Raw genomic sequence first — 17,831 nt, 5'->3', positions numbered from 1 at the left:
CCTGCTGAAAAAAAGAAAGAAAAAGAAACGGTCCGTCGGTTTACCTCTTCCCCCGTGCCTCACTTCCGGCCCGGTGATCCGCGCCCCGCCGTTCGATCTTCCCCTCAGCCCCTTCCCCTTCTTCATAACAAAGCCGTGCAGGCTCCTTTTCGGCTCCTCCGACCCTCCGTGCGTGGGAGAAGAACCGCTTTCCCCCGCCACTTCCGGTCGGTGCGCTCTCTCTTTCCGTCCGCCCAGCTCCCTTGGGCAGGCTCCGCTGGAGTTCCGCAAGGCGGTTCCTTTGTGCTCGGATGGGCTGCCGCCGGTGAGACGCGATGGAGCCGGGCGCCATGAGCGAGGCGGGCGGCAAGGCTGCGGGTAAGAACCGCCGTCCTCGGCCTCCCTCGGAGAGACCAGGCCGGAGCACGGGAGCCGGGAACGGGGAGTGGGGGGGAGAAACCCGGGCTGGGCGAGCGATGCCCGCCCGGCCTTGTTCGCGGGAGGGCGGCGGACGCGTGGCCGGGCCGGGCTTGGCCCGGGCTTCCCGCTCAGCCCCGAGCTTGGCTGGCTCCCGCATGCTGCCAAGTGGGCGAGAAGGCGGCCAGGCCGATGAAGCTGTTTTGCCTTGAGGCCTTCTCCCTTCTCCCTGCCAAGCCAGCCCGGCTGGTTGCGGTGGATACGTTTTCCCCGGTGCTGCTGTGCCCTCCAACCGGCGCCTCCTCGATATGGGAAGAAGGCTGGGTCCCTCCTGCACGAGCCCCCAAGAAGCCTTTGGAGCCTCGGGCCGAATTGCTTTATTTCAAAACACCCCCTCCCCCAAATTCTCCCCAGGAGAAGGATGGATCCCAATAGGATCCTATAGGTAGGATGCGTCTCCCAAAGGTGCTTTTTTTTTTTTTTCCCAAGAGGCAACTGGACTTCCTTGATTTTTTTCCTCTGAAGACCTTTCACTTCCCATCCAAGAAGCTTCTTCAGCTCTGACTGGATGGTGGGCGATGGAAGGATTGATAGTCTTTGCAAACAGAGCTGGTCATTTGCAACCTTTTGGATGGGAAGCGAAAGGTCTTCAAAGAAAAAGACAAGAAAGTCCAGTTGCCTCCTGAAAAAAAGAAATAAAAGTACCTTTGGGACAAATGTCTACAGAGATTTTCAGTCATCCAGGTAATCGTGGTTGTCCCAAAAGTGCTTTTTTTTTTTCAAGAGGTAAGTGGACTTTCTGGTTTTTTCTTTGAAGACATTTCACTTCTCCTCCAAGAAGCTTCTTCAGTTCTGACTCGATGGTGGGAAAGCGTCTTGGAGGAGAAGTGAAACATCTTCAAAGAAAAAAGCCCAGAAAATCCAGTTGCCTCTTCAAAAAAAAAAAAAAAAAGCACCTTTGGGACAACCAGGATTACCTGGAGGACGGAGAATCTGTACAGACTTATATGATCCTATCAACTTCAGATTGGAGACCTGCAGCAGGGATGAAATTCCACCTTTGACACCTGCTGGAGCCATGGAGGGGGTTGATCTATGTGGGGAGTGGGTTCTTTTTTTTTTCTTTGCAAAAGAAGAGAGCTGGGGGCTAACCTAAAATCATTATTAATGGATAGAAACTTTGCCATAATATATTAAAAGGAGGGGGGCAGTGTACCATATCCTTTATTTATTGGTCAAATTTCTACAGCTGCCCATCTCTTCCCCCGTCTCTGGGCATGATATAACTAACAGTAAAAAACGTTCCATGAAAGAGGTTTAAAAGCAAGGGGCATGAATTAAAAGCCAGATCACCAGCGGGAAGATATTAAATATAATGCAAGTCAGAGCACAGGCTCTATATAAGTAGAATTATTTAGCCTAATTCTTTGAGGTTGTAATCCACATAGGCTGGGCTGGTATACAATAGAAGGTTTGGCTGGTTTGTGGTTGAGAATAACTCTTAAAAACAGTTTTTTCCCCCCCAGGGTCGGTGGGTGGGGGAGAATACATTGCATATGTATTCTGGGGAGAGCATCACAATTTTATTGGTGAAAGTTAAGATTTAAAGCTCAAAAACCGAATCGAATAAACAAAGCCTTTCAAATGGGAAAAATGCCCATCTTCTCATGCTGATAAAAACTACTACAGATCATAATAGGAAGGTAAGAACTTGCAGTACTTTAACAGGAGCTGCTTGTAAAGAAAGATGAGTTAGTTGGTGGCTTTTGATAAGCTAAGCCCCCTGGGCCTCAAGAATATCAAAAGCCAATTCACACAAATGGCTCTTTCACACCCATGCACTTTCCTTTTTTTGCTGCAAAGCCCTTAAAACACAACCAATGGATGTTGATTTGCTGGAAGAAATGGGTTGCGTTTTTAAGTTTAGGGTTCAGAGGGTGCAAATCTAGACTATTGGGTATGTATGTATGTATATGAAATGTATAGATTTTATATAATGATATCTTTAATATATATGTGTATATTTTATATATATCTTTTATATATGTACCTTATATCATTTATATATATAATTTATATCTATCTATCTATCTATCTATCTATCTATCTATCTATCATCTATATATATATATATCTGAGATGTATAGATTTTATATATATAATTATATCTTTAATATATACATGTATATTATATATAGAGAGAGAGTTAAGAAAACATATATGTTAAGAAAACATGTCTCTATCTATCTATCTATCTATCTATCTATCTATCTATCTAATCTAATCTAATCTAATCTAATCTAATCTAATCTAATCTAATCTAATCTAATCTAATCTAATCTATCTAATCTATCTAGAATCTCTAAAAGATGATTCAGGATTTTTGTTCCTTTGGACCTCCCTAAGAGCTAAAATCCCTTTTCGGCCACTATCTTAAATGGAATTTCCTCCGTTTATTCAGGAGCAGAGCTGACGCTCAGCAAGGAACCGACGTCCAATCTCCCATTATATATATATATATTTGTTGGGATGCTAACTCTTGCGAAGAGAGTTTTGCAGATTTGCAACGGGCACCCCGTGCCAATGTTACTGCATCCCCCCAGAAAGAGACCCAGGAGATCGGGCTGCAACCCACCCAGACCCGTATCTGCAGCATTTGCACGCGGGTGCTTTCTTTGCACGGGATCATGCCTCCCAGCCGCAGCCGAGAGAGAGAGAAAACGGGAAGGAAATATATATATATTCAGCCCGGGAACGCTCCGAAGCCGAAAATCCCCGAAGGCTCTTTTTTTTTTCTTCTCCCCCCGAAGCCCGAGTGCCTTCGGCTAGTGACTCCTCCCGCTCGGCTTCTCGCCGGGCGCGGCCGAGCGGGGTTCGGGCAGGCGCGAAGGCCTCCGAGAGTGGTGTTCGGGCGGAGCGCGACGGCCGCTGAGCGGCTCCGGAAAGAGCCGAAGGGTCGCGCAGGGCTGGGAAGCGTCGCGACGAGCGAGCGGAGGGACGCGGGGCTGGTTGGCTGCGGGGCGAAGAGCCGAAGACGCGGGGCGGAGCGGAGGTACAGCAGGCCGGTCTCTGTCGTTTTGCCCGGCCGGCAGCCTTGGAGCAGGGCCGGCTTCGGGCCAGCCGAGCCCCCTTCCCTGCTTCCTGCAACCCCCCCCCCAACCGCCTTCCGGTGGGTTAGCTGCTCCTGCAGGTGCATGGGGACTACAATACCCATCTTTTGAACTCTGGGGTGGCTTAGCCTCTTGGAAGAAGCCTCCCCTTCTCCACCTGGACTCCCATGCCCATCTAGCACAGCCCCTGAAGTTCATTGAATGAGAAAAAAAGCCCTCTTTATTCGCACCCATCAACAGGGCCTGAGTTCAGCTGCTTCTGTGGTTGCCTACAGGAGAGGCGCTTTGCGAAACATTTCTTTTTTCTTCTCTCCTTTCCTCTCTTTCTCCCCTCTCTTTCTCCTCTCTTCTGTTCTCTCCCCTGTTCTCTCTCTTTTCCTCTCCTCTCTTTTTTTCCTCTTTCTCCTTTCTCTCCTTTCCCCTTTTCTCTCTCTTTTCTTTCCTCCTCTCTTTTCTCTTTCTTCCCTCTCTTTTCTGTTCTCTCTGTTTCCTCTCCTCTCTTTTCTTTCCTCTTTCTTTCTCTTTTCTGTTCTCTCTCTTTCCTCTCTCCTCTTTTCCCTCCCCCTTTCTGTTTCTCCTTTCCTTTCTCCTCTCTTTTCTGTTCTGTTCTCTCCCTTTCCTCTCTCCTCTTTTCTCTCCTCCCTCTTTCTCTGTTTCTCCTCTCTTTCCTTTCTTTCTCCTCTCTTTTCTGTTCTGTTCTCTCTCTTTCTTCTCTCCACCCTCTTTCTCTGTTTCTCCTCTCCTTTCCTTTCTTTCTCCTCTCTTTTCTGTCCTCTCTCTCCCCTCTCTCTTTCTCCTCTATTTCCTTTTTCTACTCTTTCTCTCACCTTTCTCTCGCCTCTCTTTTCTTTCCTCTTTCTCTTTTTACTCTCTTCTTTCTGTCTCCTCTCTCTCTTCTCTCTTTTTTATCAGCCTGGATTCTAACTCCCATGCTTCCCGGCAAGGGAAGGATTGGATGAGTGGCAAGCTTGCTTAAGGAGGAATTCTGGAAAGCCGCCCTCCTCTCTTCCCAACAGAACAGCTTGACAACTCGGTGCATTGTGACTACAGTAACCATCATCCCTGGCCAGCAGGGCCAGATAATTCTTTTCAGGACTAGCTCGGGATAGAGAGAAGAGAAAAGTCGGCATCTTAGAGCTGAGGAAACGACTTGGCAACTCCTTTCCCTTTGCTCTTTTTTTTTTTTTTTTGAAACAAATTTTATTAATTTTAAAGACAAACAAAGCATCATTAGACATTAAAGACATTAAACCTCTTTCCATTATAAATTTTTACAAGGCAGATAAAACATTGTTTTATACAATATACTTCTAATATATCCCATTTCCACTTAAATATTTTTTAGCAGATTTCTCATTATTTCTCTTTGCTCTTATTCAATTACATTTCTTCTATATTTATCCATTTTATACTCATCATATTCATATTTCCCTCTGCCTTGTTTACAATTATTCTTCTCGCTTTCTCCCAAGGTTTTATTAAATCTCAATCAAACACACACACACAAAACACAAAAACATAAAACTTCTTTTTAAAAAGTAGCTTGGCCCCGGATTACCTCTCTTTGTATGGACTTCAATTAAATTCATGTTCAACTTATATGCCATTACCTATCTTATTTACCCTTCTATATCTTCATTATAACTTCTCCCCGCTTTCTACTCTTCTTAATTCTATTTTATTTATTTCATCTTAATTTAAATCATTATATTTGTATCTTTTGTCCATTCTTTTCCAATTATCCATTTATCTCATTCATATTAGAAAAAAAAAGATTTCTCCTGAAATCACTAATCAAAGTATGATGCCTTTCCATCGCTCCCCTAAATTAACATTTAAGGTAACACCTAGGTCCCTATCTAATTCTGCTTAGTACATTCTACTTACTAAAATAGTAAATCCATAAAGTAATTAAATATATAATTAAACATTAAATCTCATAACATTCCAATTATCTATTGCAAAAACAAATACCATAATAATAAGTTCATACAAACATCCACATAATAGTCAATTAAACTCTATACTTAAACTAAATATTTTAAACATTCCTTTTAATATTTTATTAAATCTTAAAATCTATCATTATTAAACCTTTAATGTTTTAATCTTTACTTAAGTCTTATAAAATTCTAATTTTCTATTTCTAATACAAATACTACAATACTATCTTATGTACCTTGCAGAAACATTTTGAAACAAAGTTATGCATTACCCATTATCCCTAAAAAAAGATTTCTTTTTCAAATCTTGTTTCATACCTTTGTGGCTTTTTTCCCCCTTGTTCCTTCCTATCTTATCCCATCTGGTCTTTTTACCCCCCTTAGTTTCCCCTCTCTGTTGTATTTCTCTTTTCTTTTGCTTTCTAACATTGTATTGATTTTGCATCTTATTTTTCTCTTTCTTGGATGTTTTTTTAAGTCTTATGTCCTTTTTCCTTCCTCTCTTTCTCCTTCCTTTCTTAATCAACTTTGTAGACTCGTTAAAGATGGCTTCTTCTTCTTCTTCTTCTTCTTCTTCTTCTTCTTCTTCTTCTTCTTCTTCTTCTTCTTCTTCTTCTTCTTCTTCTTCTTCTTCTTCTTCTTCTTCTTCTTCTTCTTCTTCTTCTTCTTCTTCTTCTTCTTCATCCTCCATTAATTGTTGTGTTTGTTGATAAGTGGCAAGCGCCATTTCTAAAAAGCGGAAAATTTCTCTCACACCGTCTTTACCTTCTTTTTTTATTTTACCATATTCCTCTCTTAGTTCATCAACAGATAAAGCCATTATAAACCTTTTCTTCTTCTTTTTTCTCTTCTTCTTCTTCTTAAAACAACCAAGATAATTCAAAGCTTGAAACAATTCCCCAAAATCCCAAAGTCATCAAACAATCCAAACAGAGCACAAAGTTCTTCACACTTTTTCTTCCTGGGGTAATAACAATTGGCAAGGGAAAAAAACAACCCAATCTGTATTTTAAAGTCTTATTGCAATTAACTTCCAATCTCAAAATCTTCCAGGCATCTCCTCCAACAAAATCTTAATAAAATTTTTCCTTTTGTCCTCTCCCTCCCCACTTATAACAGAAAGCTTTAAATTTTTACCTTCTGTAAAATAGCAGGATTTTCAATATCCATTTGTTAAATCCATGTGGAAGGAGAGTAAACTTTCTCTTTAAACACTTTCACTCGCCGCTTATAAATCTCTTCTGGAAACAAAGTATCTTTCAAAAAATCAGGATTTTCAGGATATTACTTTTATCTTATAGTCCCAGTTCAGCCAAAAAACTTTCGCTTCAGAACTTTCTCCTTCTTCCTCCAGCACAATCTTATCCAGCTGTCAGCTTCTTTGTGGCGGCCATTGCTGACCGCCGCTCCACCGCCTTGAGAAAAGAGGGTTAAGCCGGGTGGGGAAGGGGTCTGCGAAAACCCCAACCCCTGTCCGGATCCCTCCTATCTTCGGCTGCTCTACGGGCAGCCTTAGCCTCCAGACCCGTCCGGATCGGAGGCACCAAGACGGCTAGCGCAACAGGGATCGCGCAGGATCGCGAATCCCTGCCGCTGCCAAAGCTGACAAACCGGAAGTCCTTTCCCTTTGCTCTTTTGACCTTCCTCCCACTTCCATTGGCTGATTTCTGGATAGGTGCCACTCCCATCATCCCCAGCCAGCAGGGCTGAGGGAGGTGTAATCCTAAAGCAATGGGGGAGAGCTAAGGAAACCTGGTTCTCTTAGAGCTGTGGCCCTGGGGAAACTTTTAATTCTGCAACCCTTCCAGCTCTTTTAGCTTACAGTTTCTATCCTCTCGTAGCTAGTGATGGGATTTGGAGTCCATCTCGACCAGAAAGGTGGTGGGGCTGACAAGCAAGGCAGCGAATCGGCTGAGGGTGAGAAAAATCCGCTTGTTTAGACATGACCAAAACACTCTTTTCTTGAAACTGGTCCTGTGAGGGTTGAGGAATGAACATGTCTGCATCTTGCTTCTGGGCTAAACCCAGATATAAAACCCATATTTTTATATCAGGACCTGGTCTGTGTTTTTTTGGGCTGCTTCAAAGAGCCCCAGAAAAGAAAAAGAAAAACCCTGAAAACTCAGATGGCGCTCAGTGCATGTGTCCTAGTCTCCCTTGCCATGTAACTAAGGGCTTCTGGAACTTTCCACAAGGACAGGGAATTTCAAGCAGAAATGACCTGAATTTTGCAGACATGTTTGAGAAAAACGAACGCAATTGCACATCGTGCCTCTTTCTTTCTTTCTGGTGGCAACAGCCCCATAGGCGTGACTAAATCCAGCCTTCTGAGCCTGACTCTCCCACTTGACTTCCTTGTCTAAGAAGCAGGAGTGAGCGTATATTTTAGCATAATTAACAACTTTCATTGTGATCTTGTAAAAAAGCCATGTCACGCCCCTGTCAGAGTCTGAATCCAAGGAGGAAGATGAGTAGCTGACAGGGAGTGGGAGTGTGGCTCCGTTGGCTGTGGAGGAAACGGGAAGGGCAAAGTCCGGCTGGGCAGAGCAGAGGAGACGGAGAATAAGGGAGAGGAAGTTCAGAGGAAGACCCAGGCCCACCCCTCTCATCCTAGGGCACGGGGAGGAATGGAGAAGAGAGCAATGTGGTTGCATGGCTTATGGGGAGGAAAGGGCCCTGATTCCCTTCATTAACCACACCTGGGAATGAGAGTTTAAAAGAGATGCATGCTGAGTGTGGCATCTGCTGGGAACAAACATGAGTTTATCATGCGTTGACTTTGGTTATCTGCATTTCTGGAATCCTCCCAACTGCCGTTCCTTCACTTCTGGAATTCCTTCTCTTGCCCTGCTGCACTAATTACCTCCTCTTGCCTTGTTTGGACTTATAGTTACAGTTTGTGTTGACCACGTTTTGGACTTGATTCTCTGCAGCCAAAAGCTGTTCCTGGGAGAGTTTTTCTCCAGCTTAGAAGGTAACCAGGACATTGGGGGCAAAGTTGGAGCTAATAAAGGGACTCCTACTGATTATCTGACTGTGTTGCCTTTGTGCCACGCCCCTTTGGGTCATCACAAGCCAAGGGAACTAGGCTCTTCCTCCCGGTTGACGGGATCTATAAATGCCACATTTCTTCTTTTATTGTTCCTCTTTCGTATTTTTCTGCTGCAGGAGCTGGCTCTGCTATTATTACCATAATACAGGTAGTCCCCGACAACAGTTCATTTAGTGACCGTTCAAAGTTGCAAAATGTGACTTACGACCGTTTTAAAAAAATAGTTAATGACCTTTGCAGCACCCCCTACGATCACGTGACCAAAATTCAGATGCTTGGCAACTGGTTCATATTTGTGACCGTTGTGGTGTCCCAAGGTCACATGATCAGCTTTAGAGACAACCTGACAAGCAAAGCCAACAGGGAAGCGTAACAACCAGGCTACTAACATCTTAACTGCAGTGATTAACTTAAGAGTAGAGTTGAAGAGAAGAGAATATGAAACGGAATAAGGAATAGAATAGAGAAAGAATAAGGGAAGAATGGAGCAGAACAACAAAACAGAACGAATAAGGAAAGAATGGAATGGAACAGAAGAGAAGATGAAATGGAATATAGAATAGAATAGAATAGAGAAAGAATGAGGAAAGAATGGAACAGAACAGAATAGAATAGAGAAAGAATAGAGAAAGAATAACGAAAGAATGGAATGGAATAGGAATAGAATAAGGAATAGGAATAGAGTAGAGTAGAATAGAATAGGAATAGAATAGGAATAGGAATAGAAGAGAAGAGAAAAGAGAAGAGAAAGAATAACGAAAGAATGGAATGGAATATGAATAGAATAAGGAATAGAAATAGAGTAGAGTAGAGTAGAAGTAGAGTAGAATGGAATGGAATAGAATAGAATAGAATAGGGAAAGAATAAGGAAAGAATAAGGAAAGAATGGAATGGAATGGAATGGACAAGACAAGACTAGACTAGTCCTTGGAGGTCTTCTAATCCAGCCCCCGCTCAAGCCGGAGATCCTAAAGCCTCCAGTGATGAAGCATCTACAACTTCCGGTGGCAAGCTGTTCCACTGATTAATTGTCTTCCCTGTTAGGAAGTTTCTCCTCCATCCCAGGTTGCTTCCCTCCTTGATCAGTTTCCAACCACTTATTTCTTGTCTTGCTTTGGTGCTTTGGAGAATAATTTAACCCCTCCTTCCTCTTTGTGGCTGCCCCTCAAAAGACTCAAACAAGACGTGTGAGAACCCTATTCAGGATTGTCCATCGCTGGCATGGTAGTTCAGAGCCTGGCACCTTTTGGCACGTGTTACCCACACGACGAAAATGATCTTCCTAGTAAGGCCAACGCTTCAGCAGCTGTTGAGAAATAACAGTGAAGAAATACACACAGCCTGTTTTCCAGCTTCTGTTTTGAGCGCGTTAATCCGTGGATGTGTTTCATCACGCCTGAACATCGCCTGTCAAGTTCCCTTACTAACCTTCAGGTTCTGCAAGTTTTGCATTTCTCATTTGACCTCCTCTCTCAGCTCCATCAGGAATCCGTACTTTTAATGAGATACATAAATAAAGATCTTGCCTTTTTTTTTAAAATGCTAGAATGGCAATACGCAGCCAGGTTCCTGCCTTATTGCACAGTAAGTAAAATTACAACAGGACCGGTGTGGGACATGCGGTGTGGGAAATATTTAATAGCTTTGTTTTAAAGGAGAGATCGACATATTTTTACTGAAGCACTTTCTCGATTGCTAACCGGAGGAGATTGGCCTTCTTCATGTGGTCTGCAGCATTTTTATAAATTCACCGGTAATACCAATATTCATTGTTTTGAATCTTTGGAATAAGAATTTTGGATCGGTTGATATCTAGAAGCAACTGCCTACAAATGTTGTGCCTCTCTGATGCACTGTATGGAAAAAAAGTAACCTGCCTTTATTCTTGCAATTTTGCTAGATTTTGTTTTCCTGATATTCTAGTATCAAAATGGCTGGCAGGCTAATCTTTTTCTATCTGTATATACTGTATAAAAGTGAAATACCACTCATGCATCATCACAAAATTTCCAGAACCGTTGTAAAGCCTACAAACTTGAAATTTGGCACATATGTTCCTCTTGGCTTCTACATGCTTCGCTAAGAAAGAATTTTTCAACATGACCATCAGAACATTAGTATTTCATATATTATTATTATTAACACACTCTGATGCTAAGGAGTTCTACTCCCCCTCCCCACCTGAAAAGAAATTTGTTCCAAATACAAAATACAAGCAGAGGAGAGGAGTTTCAGTTTTAGTTTCATAGCATCAAGCAGCTTTAGTACAGAACAGTTGAGCTAAGCCATGCCTAGGCTCCTTGCTGTCTCCTTGCTCACACAGCAAATACTGCTTCAGTTTCCAAACAGTCCTCAACACTCACATGCTTACAGGATGCTAGCCAGATGAATACTGATGGATGCTAGTAGGCAGAGGCACAATTTCCCTCTCCCCCCTCTTATTTTTCTCCCCAAAAACTAATCCCGATCACATAGTTTCGTAGTGAAGCATGGGTATCGAGCTAGTATGAAAATAAAAAATCATTCAGTATTTGCAAATATTTTTTTTAAGATTTTAGTTCTGGTTAAGAAACTTGAGAGTTTGGGATTAGCTTAAATCAGGGGTGAGCAACTCTGGCCAGTTTACGACCGGTGAACTTCCACTCCCAGAATTCCCGAGCCATCCGTGCCAGGCCATCATGTGACTGTGGGTGTTGCTTTAGCAGGAAACCCTAATCTAGCCAGTTGTAGTTTATTCAGACAAACCAAGATGTAGCCCATCTTGGCTTAGTTGGGGTTCCTAAACCATGGGTCAGAGTTGTCTGTCAATTCCAAGCCAGATAACCCTGCCTAAAATTAAGTTACAGGCAGTCCCCGACTCACGGCTGTAATTGAGCCGAAAATTTATATTCATTAAATGAATTTTGCTCCACTTCATGACTTTTCTTGCCGCAGTCATTAAGTGAATCACTGCAGTTGATAAGCTAGTAACCTCGTCGTTAAGTGAATCCCACTAGTTGATTTTGTTGATCGGAAGGTCGCAAAAGGGGGTCACATGACCCCGGAATGCCACAACGGTCATAAATACGAACCAGTTGCCAGAAGCCTATGAAGTTTGATCCCATGATCATGGGAAGGCTTCAAAGGCCGTAACTGAAAAATGGTTGTAAGTCACTTTTTCCCCCAGTGCTGTTGTAACTTTGGATGGTCCCTAAATGAACTGTTGTAAGTCGAGAACTACCTGTCTTGATGTTCCAGGTTCCAAGTGAACTTTTCCTTAGTGGTGTTGGAAGAAATATCCATCTGGTTCAGTTCCAAGCTGGGAGAAAGACACTGGAGACATGGAGGATGATTGGAAAGATGGTTTAATGATGAAGCAGAACCACCAAGCCCATGGTTCTGGTGCAGCTGACTACATGGAATTGAGAGGAAGGGGTTTTTATAACTTCTTTTGAGCTTTGAACTTGAGCTTCCTGTTCCTGTGCAAGAACATGTATTCTATTGGCTGTTGTCAGACTCTCATGGGGCCATGTAGGGGTCATATTTGTCTGAGCTAAGCTTGGTTGAATTTTGGGCTGATGCAATGAAGAGGCTATTGTGGAATTTGCTTATGAATAGACCTACCTATCTCTTAAGTTCTGAGGGCTATTAAGAAAAGTGGGGGCTATTAAGAGTGCTTCCTGCCTCTACAAAAAAAAAACATGTTTCTCCGTTTCTCATCCAGGGAAATATAATGTTATGCCTTTTTAATTTTTTCCTCAAAATATTTCGTTCTTCTAGGAGAGGGGTGGGTGCTAATGTTCTACCTCAGAAAGGAATTTTCATTCTATTTCTTTGTTACAGGGATGGAGACAAGGAAGCTCATCACCGCGACTGACAACCAATATTCTGGCATGCTTTTGAAAGCACTGGACGAGCAGCGAGGCCTCGGGCTTTTCTGCGACGTCACTGTGATTGTGGAGGACCGCAAGTTTCGAGCCCACAGGAACATCCTTTCGGCTTCCAGCACTTACTTTCACCAACTCTTTGCCGTGGCGGGACAAGTTGTGGAGCTCAACTTCATCCGGGGGGAGGTTTTTGCGGAAATCCTCAACTACATCTACAGCTCCAAAATTATTCGGGTGCGATCGGATTTGCTGGACGAACTGATTAAATCGGGTGAGTTGCTTGGGGTCAAATTCCTCGCCGAACTGGGCGTTCCTCTACAACAGGTGAAGAACATGTCGTCGGAGGCCAATCCCAGCTCTTCGGAGGTGCCCATCCTGGAGGCAAATGGGCCCAAAGCCCAGAAGCCCCCAGCACTACTTGAGACCCAATCCATCAAATTCGGGAAACCTATCATTACAGAATCCTTTTCTCTATACCGGGAGCCGTGCGAATCCGCCAAGATCACCATTAGTGATTCGGAGGATGAGGATGTCGACGACGATGTCATTTTCTGCTCTGAGCTGGTACCGTCTAAGGAGCGTTCGGTGGAGACTAAAGTCATAACCCAGATCCCGCCTTGCCCAAATCCCACTGGGTCTTCTGAGGTGGCCAGCTCTACCAACAATCATTCTCTTCCTCAATCGGTGGCACCTCCACGGCTTGACTCCTCGACTGTTCTTCTGAATCCGGCCGAAAACCAAAAGCCTCTTGATGTTCTTCCTCTCCCAGCTCCAAAGACCATGACTCCAAATGTTGTCGTGCTCAATGCATCGCAGGTTGGCGTTGCTCCGGGGGTCAGTTCCTCCCATGAAATAGAGGTGTTGCCAATTCCCGAAGAGAACCAGCAGCCGTCCACCAACGATTCCTTAACTGACATGGAAACCAACGTCATCGATGAAGAAGAGGAAGAAGAAGATGTGGAAGACGATGACGACATCCTGGGTTTATCCAGTCCCGGTTCGGCAAGCAGCAGTTCTCTGGTCCAGCAGCCCACAACTCCCAAGCCTGCTGTTGCGGCGGACAGCACAGCCGTCCAGAAGAAGCAAGTGGTGAGCTTCCCGCCAGAGCCCGTCTCCCAACCCAATGAGTTCAAGATCCTGATCTCTGACGTTCTTTCCGGAGGCCTCAAGGACACGCCCCCAAACGTCGCGCCGAAGCACATCACTGAAGGGCAGAAAACTATCACATTAGACAAAGCAACGGAGATTGAAAGCTTGTCCACCGGCTGCAAAGTTTACGCGAACATCGGTGAGGACACCTATGATATCGTCATCCCGGTGAAAGACGAGGCCGACGGGGAAGTCCACCTGGACAACATGCCGCGCACCTCGGGCAACGACCCCAACCGCAAGCGCTTGAAAGTCAAGCATGACGATCACTACGAGCTGATTATGGACGGGAAAGTCTACTACATCTGCATTGTGTGTCGGAGGTCCTACGTCTGCCTGACGAGCTTGCGGAGACACTTCAATGTACATTCCTGGGAGAAGAAATACCCCTGTCGTTACTGCGAGAAGGTTTTCCCTCTGGCGGAGTACCGCACCAAACACGAAATCCATCACACCGGCGAGCGGCGGTACCAGTGCTTGGCTTGCGGCCAATGTTTTATCAATTACCAGGTGATGGCCACTCACCTTCGATCGGTTCACAGCCAGGATCCTTCAGGGGAATCCAAGCTGTACCGCTTGCATCCGTGTCGGTCGTTGCAGATCAGAAATTACGCATACATTTCAGGGAATTCCAACAATATCCCGGTCACCAATGACAATACCCTGGTTTATTCTGGCACTCCTTCAAAAGAAACCCCTCAGGAACCGGTCCCGAACCAACCTGCGAAGCCAATGACTTGGGACGACATCTTCGTCCCGCAAGCAAACGAATCCCTTTTTAAACAAAATCCTTCGGACGGCACCTCCGAATTTGAGTTCGTGATACCGGAATCTTACTGAAGGTTGTTGCTGAAATTGGGAGGGGGGGGGGAGGGGGAATGGTTTGTTTCGTTATCAAAAAGGGGAGGAAATTTTTTGTGGTTGTTGGATGGTTTAAAGGAAAAAAAACAAAACAAAAACCAGAGTTTTCTCAACGGGCCGCTTGGCAGCATCTAGAGAGCATCTCCTATTAACGGAACACGTCCACGTGCTTCTTCTTCGACCTTTTAGCCTATGGTAGTGTGTTAAAATTAGATAATGTGTAACTTTTGAACTTGTGAACAAAAAAATATCGGTCAGGAAATAAAACGATACTTGAATACAGGTTACAAGGCGCTTAGGAAGTTAGGCGTTTCAGCGTTTATTCATACGGATCAAAATCTAAAGTTACCGTTTCCCCCGTTAGGTGTAGAATAGCAGGAATATATATCTCTTCCTTGAACCACTTCTTATGTTCATGTTAGCACTTTAATGCTGAAAGGGGTTCCATTGTGACTACAAAACAGACACACAGCTAGATTTTCTTGCTGATGGGAAGCAGGAAATGTCGTCCCCCACCCCTCCCCCCTTTTAAAACAGAAATCAGTGTGTTCCTGCAACTGAACATTATAAGGGTCCAAATCGCGCTTGCTCTCACGAAACCAAGTTTTAACGGCGAAAGAGGCATAAGCCATTTCTTGTTGGCTTTTTGAAATAAGCAATTGTACATTGTTGGTAAAAAAAGAGAAAGAAGACGCTTTCTCCACGGAAAACATTTAACACCCATTTCTTATTATCCCCAGGGATTAAGATAACTCAGTGGCTGGACCATTGTATTTCACCATTTTTTATTTTGGACTCAGTAGGGTAGATGGAAAACATTACAAGATCAGGATCTTTTTCTACAGGAGAAGCAGGTTGGCCATTTGGAATGAACCTTAATTCCCCCTCCCCCCCCCCCGTCTTATTCCCTGGGAGGAAAAAAAAATATATATTTAGAAATCTAATTGTGTAGATTTCGGCCCGGAACAGTTCAGAAGCTTCCTACCAAAGCAGCCTTGCAAATGATGAGGTGTGTTTTTTGTTGTTGTTGTTGTTGCTCTGTAACTGAGTGGGTAGTTTTTTTATTTTTTAAAAGAGAGAGATTGGTTAGTTCGTTTTTTTACAGCAGCCATATGGAGAAGGGGTTGGCTATTTTTTGGAGTGGGGGGCTAGTCGCGAGTTTCTTTTTTGTGGGCATGCTTTCCTTTCGTTGCAAATTGGGAATATACTTTTCCAGTGCTCGGCGATAAGCAAGGTCTCGATTTGAGCAAATAACAGAAGTGGTCAAGAGTTTGTTGTTTTTTTTCTTGTGTCTCAAACAACCTCTTGCCTTCTTTTTTTTTTGTAAATTATAATATTTGGAGTGGGTGTTATAGAAGGTTGAAAAGGACTGTGATGAATAAAATTAGTTAGCAATTGGTGGTTTGTCATGGAAAAATCTCCTGTCCTCATCACTTTAACTATTTTTTTCCTTCCTTCTTCTGTTCCCCTTTTCTGAAGTCTCTATTTTGTATTCAAAGTAGTCATTCCTAGTCCTTAATTTTGTGTCGTCGTTTTCTTTCTTTAACATCGTTTTCAGCCAGGAAGTGAATGAAATTCCGCTGTGAAGTAAAAATGAAAAATCATGTACGAAAATCACAATGGAAAAAGAGCCGATCGTGTTTCTAATAATGGGAGAAAGAGAAGCGAATGCCTTTTTTTTCTGTAGAGTTGAGACTACGTTTGATTATGGCTAGAAGTTTTTTTTGTTTTTTGTTTTTTTATAAATGGAAATGATCTTTTGAAATTGGCATTGCATACTTAAGTGAATAATTTGTGGGACTTTATTAAAAGAAATACCCTCACCGTTAGTCGATCTCCAGCATATTTTTGTCCTCTTCAAGAGACACTGATGTGTCCGTAGCATTTTATAAGCTAAGTGAAACTTAACTTCATTCAGCTGTCCATAGCAAAAGGTGTTACGTTTGCTAAGTAACCTACTATGTTGCTGTATGTCGATCAAACTTTCAGCTTGGATGTGCTACTCTCCCTCCCCCTCAGAAAATCCTGATAGCCAGTAATTAAATCAGTGCCTGTTGAAAGTGTCTTTTTTTTTTTTTTTAATTTGCAAACCGAAAGGCGGAAGTTTCAAAACTGTTTATCTTGTTAGAAAGACAACTCTGCGTTGTAGTTTGGTTTTCCTAGGAAGAAAACTCTCAAATTTCCAAAGTTAAGGGGATCTTATCACGTAGACTTAAAGCCTTTTTGCTTTACGGTGTTGAAAATATTTTGATTGACACCATTTCATGAGTGTTTTTTTTTTTTTTTTTAAAGCAGCGGTTTCTCTCTTTTCCATTTTGTAAAAAGATCGTGGCATCAGCTCTGGAAAGAACGCCTCTAAATTCCATTACTAAATGAATTGTTTCTTCCTCCTCCCCCACCAAAAAAACCTCCCACATTTACTAAAGAGATGAATGTGAAGTACATCCTTGAGCAGAAATCTGAAGCGAAAATGGTAACAGTAGGTTAAGTCATTCCAAGTATGTCTCTCTTGGCGCAACGATGCTAGATTTTGTGTTCCGCTTGAGTTTGGATGTACCAATGTTATAAATTTTCCCTGTCCTGAACAGGGAATGCAAGAATCCCTATTTTTTATTTCTTTTTAGGTCCCCCTAAAAGAAAACTTGCATGCAATATTAACAGGATGAAAAAATTAGCAGTCACCAATGGTGGGATTCAACCGGAGTAACAACCGGTTCAGTGAGTGAACACTTCCAAACTAGTAGAATCCCACCAAATTGTCACATTTTCTGGATCGTTGTGGAAAAGATATTCTGCATCTGAGAGAATTCAGATAGCCATGCCTGCCTGAAATTTGTATAAAATCCAATATTTTACCAACTTGGTTTTTTTTTTTTTTTGCAGATATTTCTGAGTTATGAATTCGTTATTTTGGGGGCAGGAGAGTGTGTAAGAAAGCTCGATTCCTTTTCAAGGGTGGCTTTGCACCTAACATGCATTCCTGTATATGACGAGATTAATAAGGAAAAAAAAAATCTACTTGATTTAATTTATTTCTTCCCGAAGCATTATCACTTATTAGCAAAACGAAAGATGCAAAAAAAAGGGGCAGTGGTTTTATTTCAACGACTGTTTTTACAGAGCGGTATTATTATTTTATTTTTATTTTTAATTTTATCAATACAGTACTGTAATGTATATAGTTGTACAGCTTTTTCCCCCCCTAACATACCTTTTCTGGGAATTTGTTGTTCTGCTTTTCATTAACCAATACTTGACTTTTAGTCCTTAGAGCTTTGTATGGCAAAATAAATAAATAAATAAACCCTTTCAATTCTGCGGAGGTGCAAATGTTTCTTTTTTCTTTTTACAATCATGGCATCCTTGTCATTTGGAATCAAATCTCTTGTCCTTGCGGGATAAACTGAAAGGCATCATTGCTTAAGTCCACGTTGTTGGTTGAGATACGTGGTT

The 17,831-nt window shown here is 42.8% G+C and overlaps 2 protein-coding genes across 3 annotated transcripts in view; both read left to right on the top strand.

Annotated features, from left to right (window-relative positions):
- The first annotated feature begins 233 nt into the window (after positions 1-233).
- ZBTB33 (zinc finger and BTB domain containing 33) lies at positions 234-17,695 on the top strand. 2 transcript variants are annotated; one of them, XM_026674787.2, is made up of 2 exons: positions 234-357; positions 12,325-17,695. In XM_026674787.2, exons 1-2 carry the CDS (start codon positions 315-317, stop codon positions 14,355-14,357), a joined length of 2,076 nt encoding a protein of 691 aa, XP_026530572.1. In that variant the 5' UTR covers positions 234-314; the 3' UTR covers positions 14,358-17,695. The 2 variants fall into 2 exon arrangements, with proteins under 2 accessions (XP_026530572.1, XP_087828309.1); XM_087972183.1 differs by lacking the exon at positions 234-357 and adding an exon at positions 3,342-3,448.
- The window catches only part of ATP1B4 (ATPase Na+/K+ transporting family member beta 4), a 61,733-nt gene continuing 44,164 nt past the window's right edge, over positions 263-17,831 (top strand). Inside the window, exon 1 of the mRNA XM_087972195.1 lies at positions 263-357. The gene's annotated coding sequence lies outside the window, so the exon portion shown is untranslated. The remainder of the gene's footprint in view (positions 358-17,831) is intronic.

Source organism: Notechis scutatus, chromosome 10 (genome assembly GCF_049901735.1).
Source record: "Notechis scutatus isolate UNSWTSFEM ecotype Mainland chromosome 10, rNotScu1.2, whole genome shotgun sequence".
NCBI lineage: Eukaryota > Metazoa > Chordata > Lepidosauria > Squamata > Elapidae > Notechis > Notechis scutatus.
This window is presented reverse-complemented; position numbering and strand designations above follow the sequence as displayed.

Coding starts and splice junctions, on each gene's coding strand:
- ZBTB33 (XM_026674787.2), top strand. CDS start 315: ATGGAGCCGGGCGCCATGAGCGAGGCGGGCGGCAAGGCTGCGG. Junction 358..12,324: donor GGCGGGCGGCAAGGCTGCGG/GTAAGAACCGCC, acceptor TCTTTGTTACAG/GGATGGAGACAAGGAAGCTC.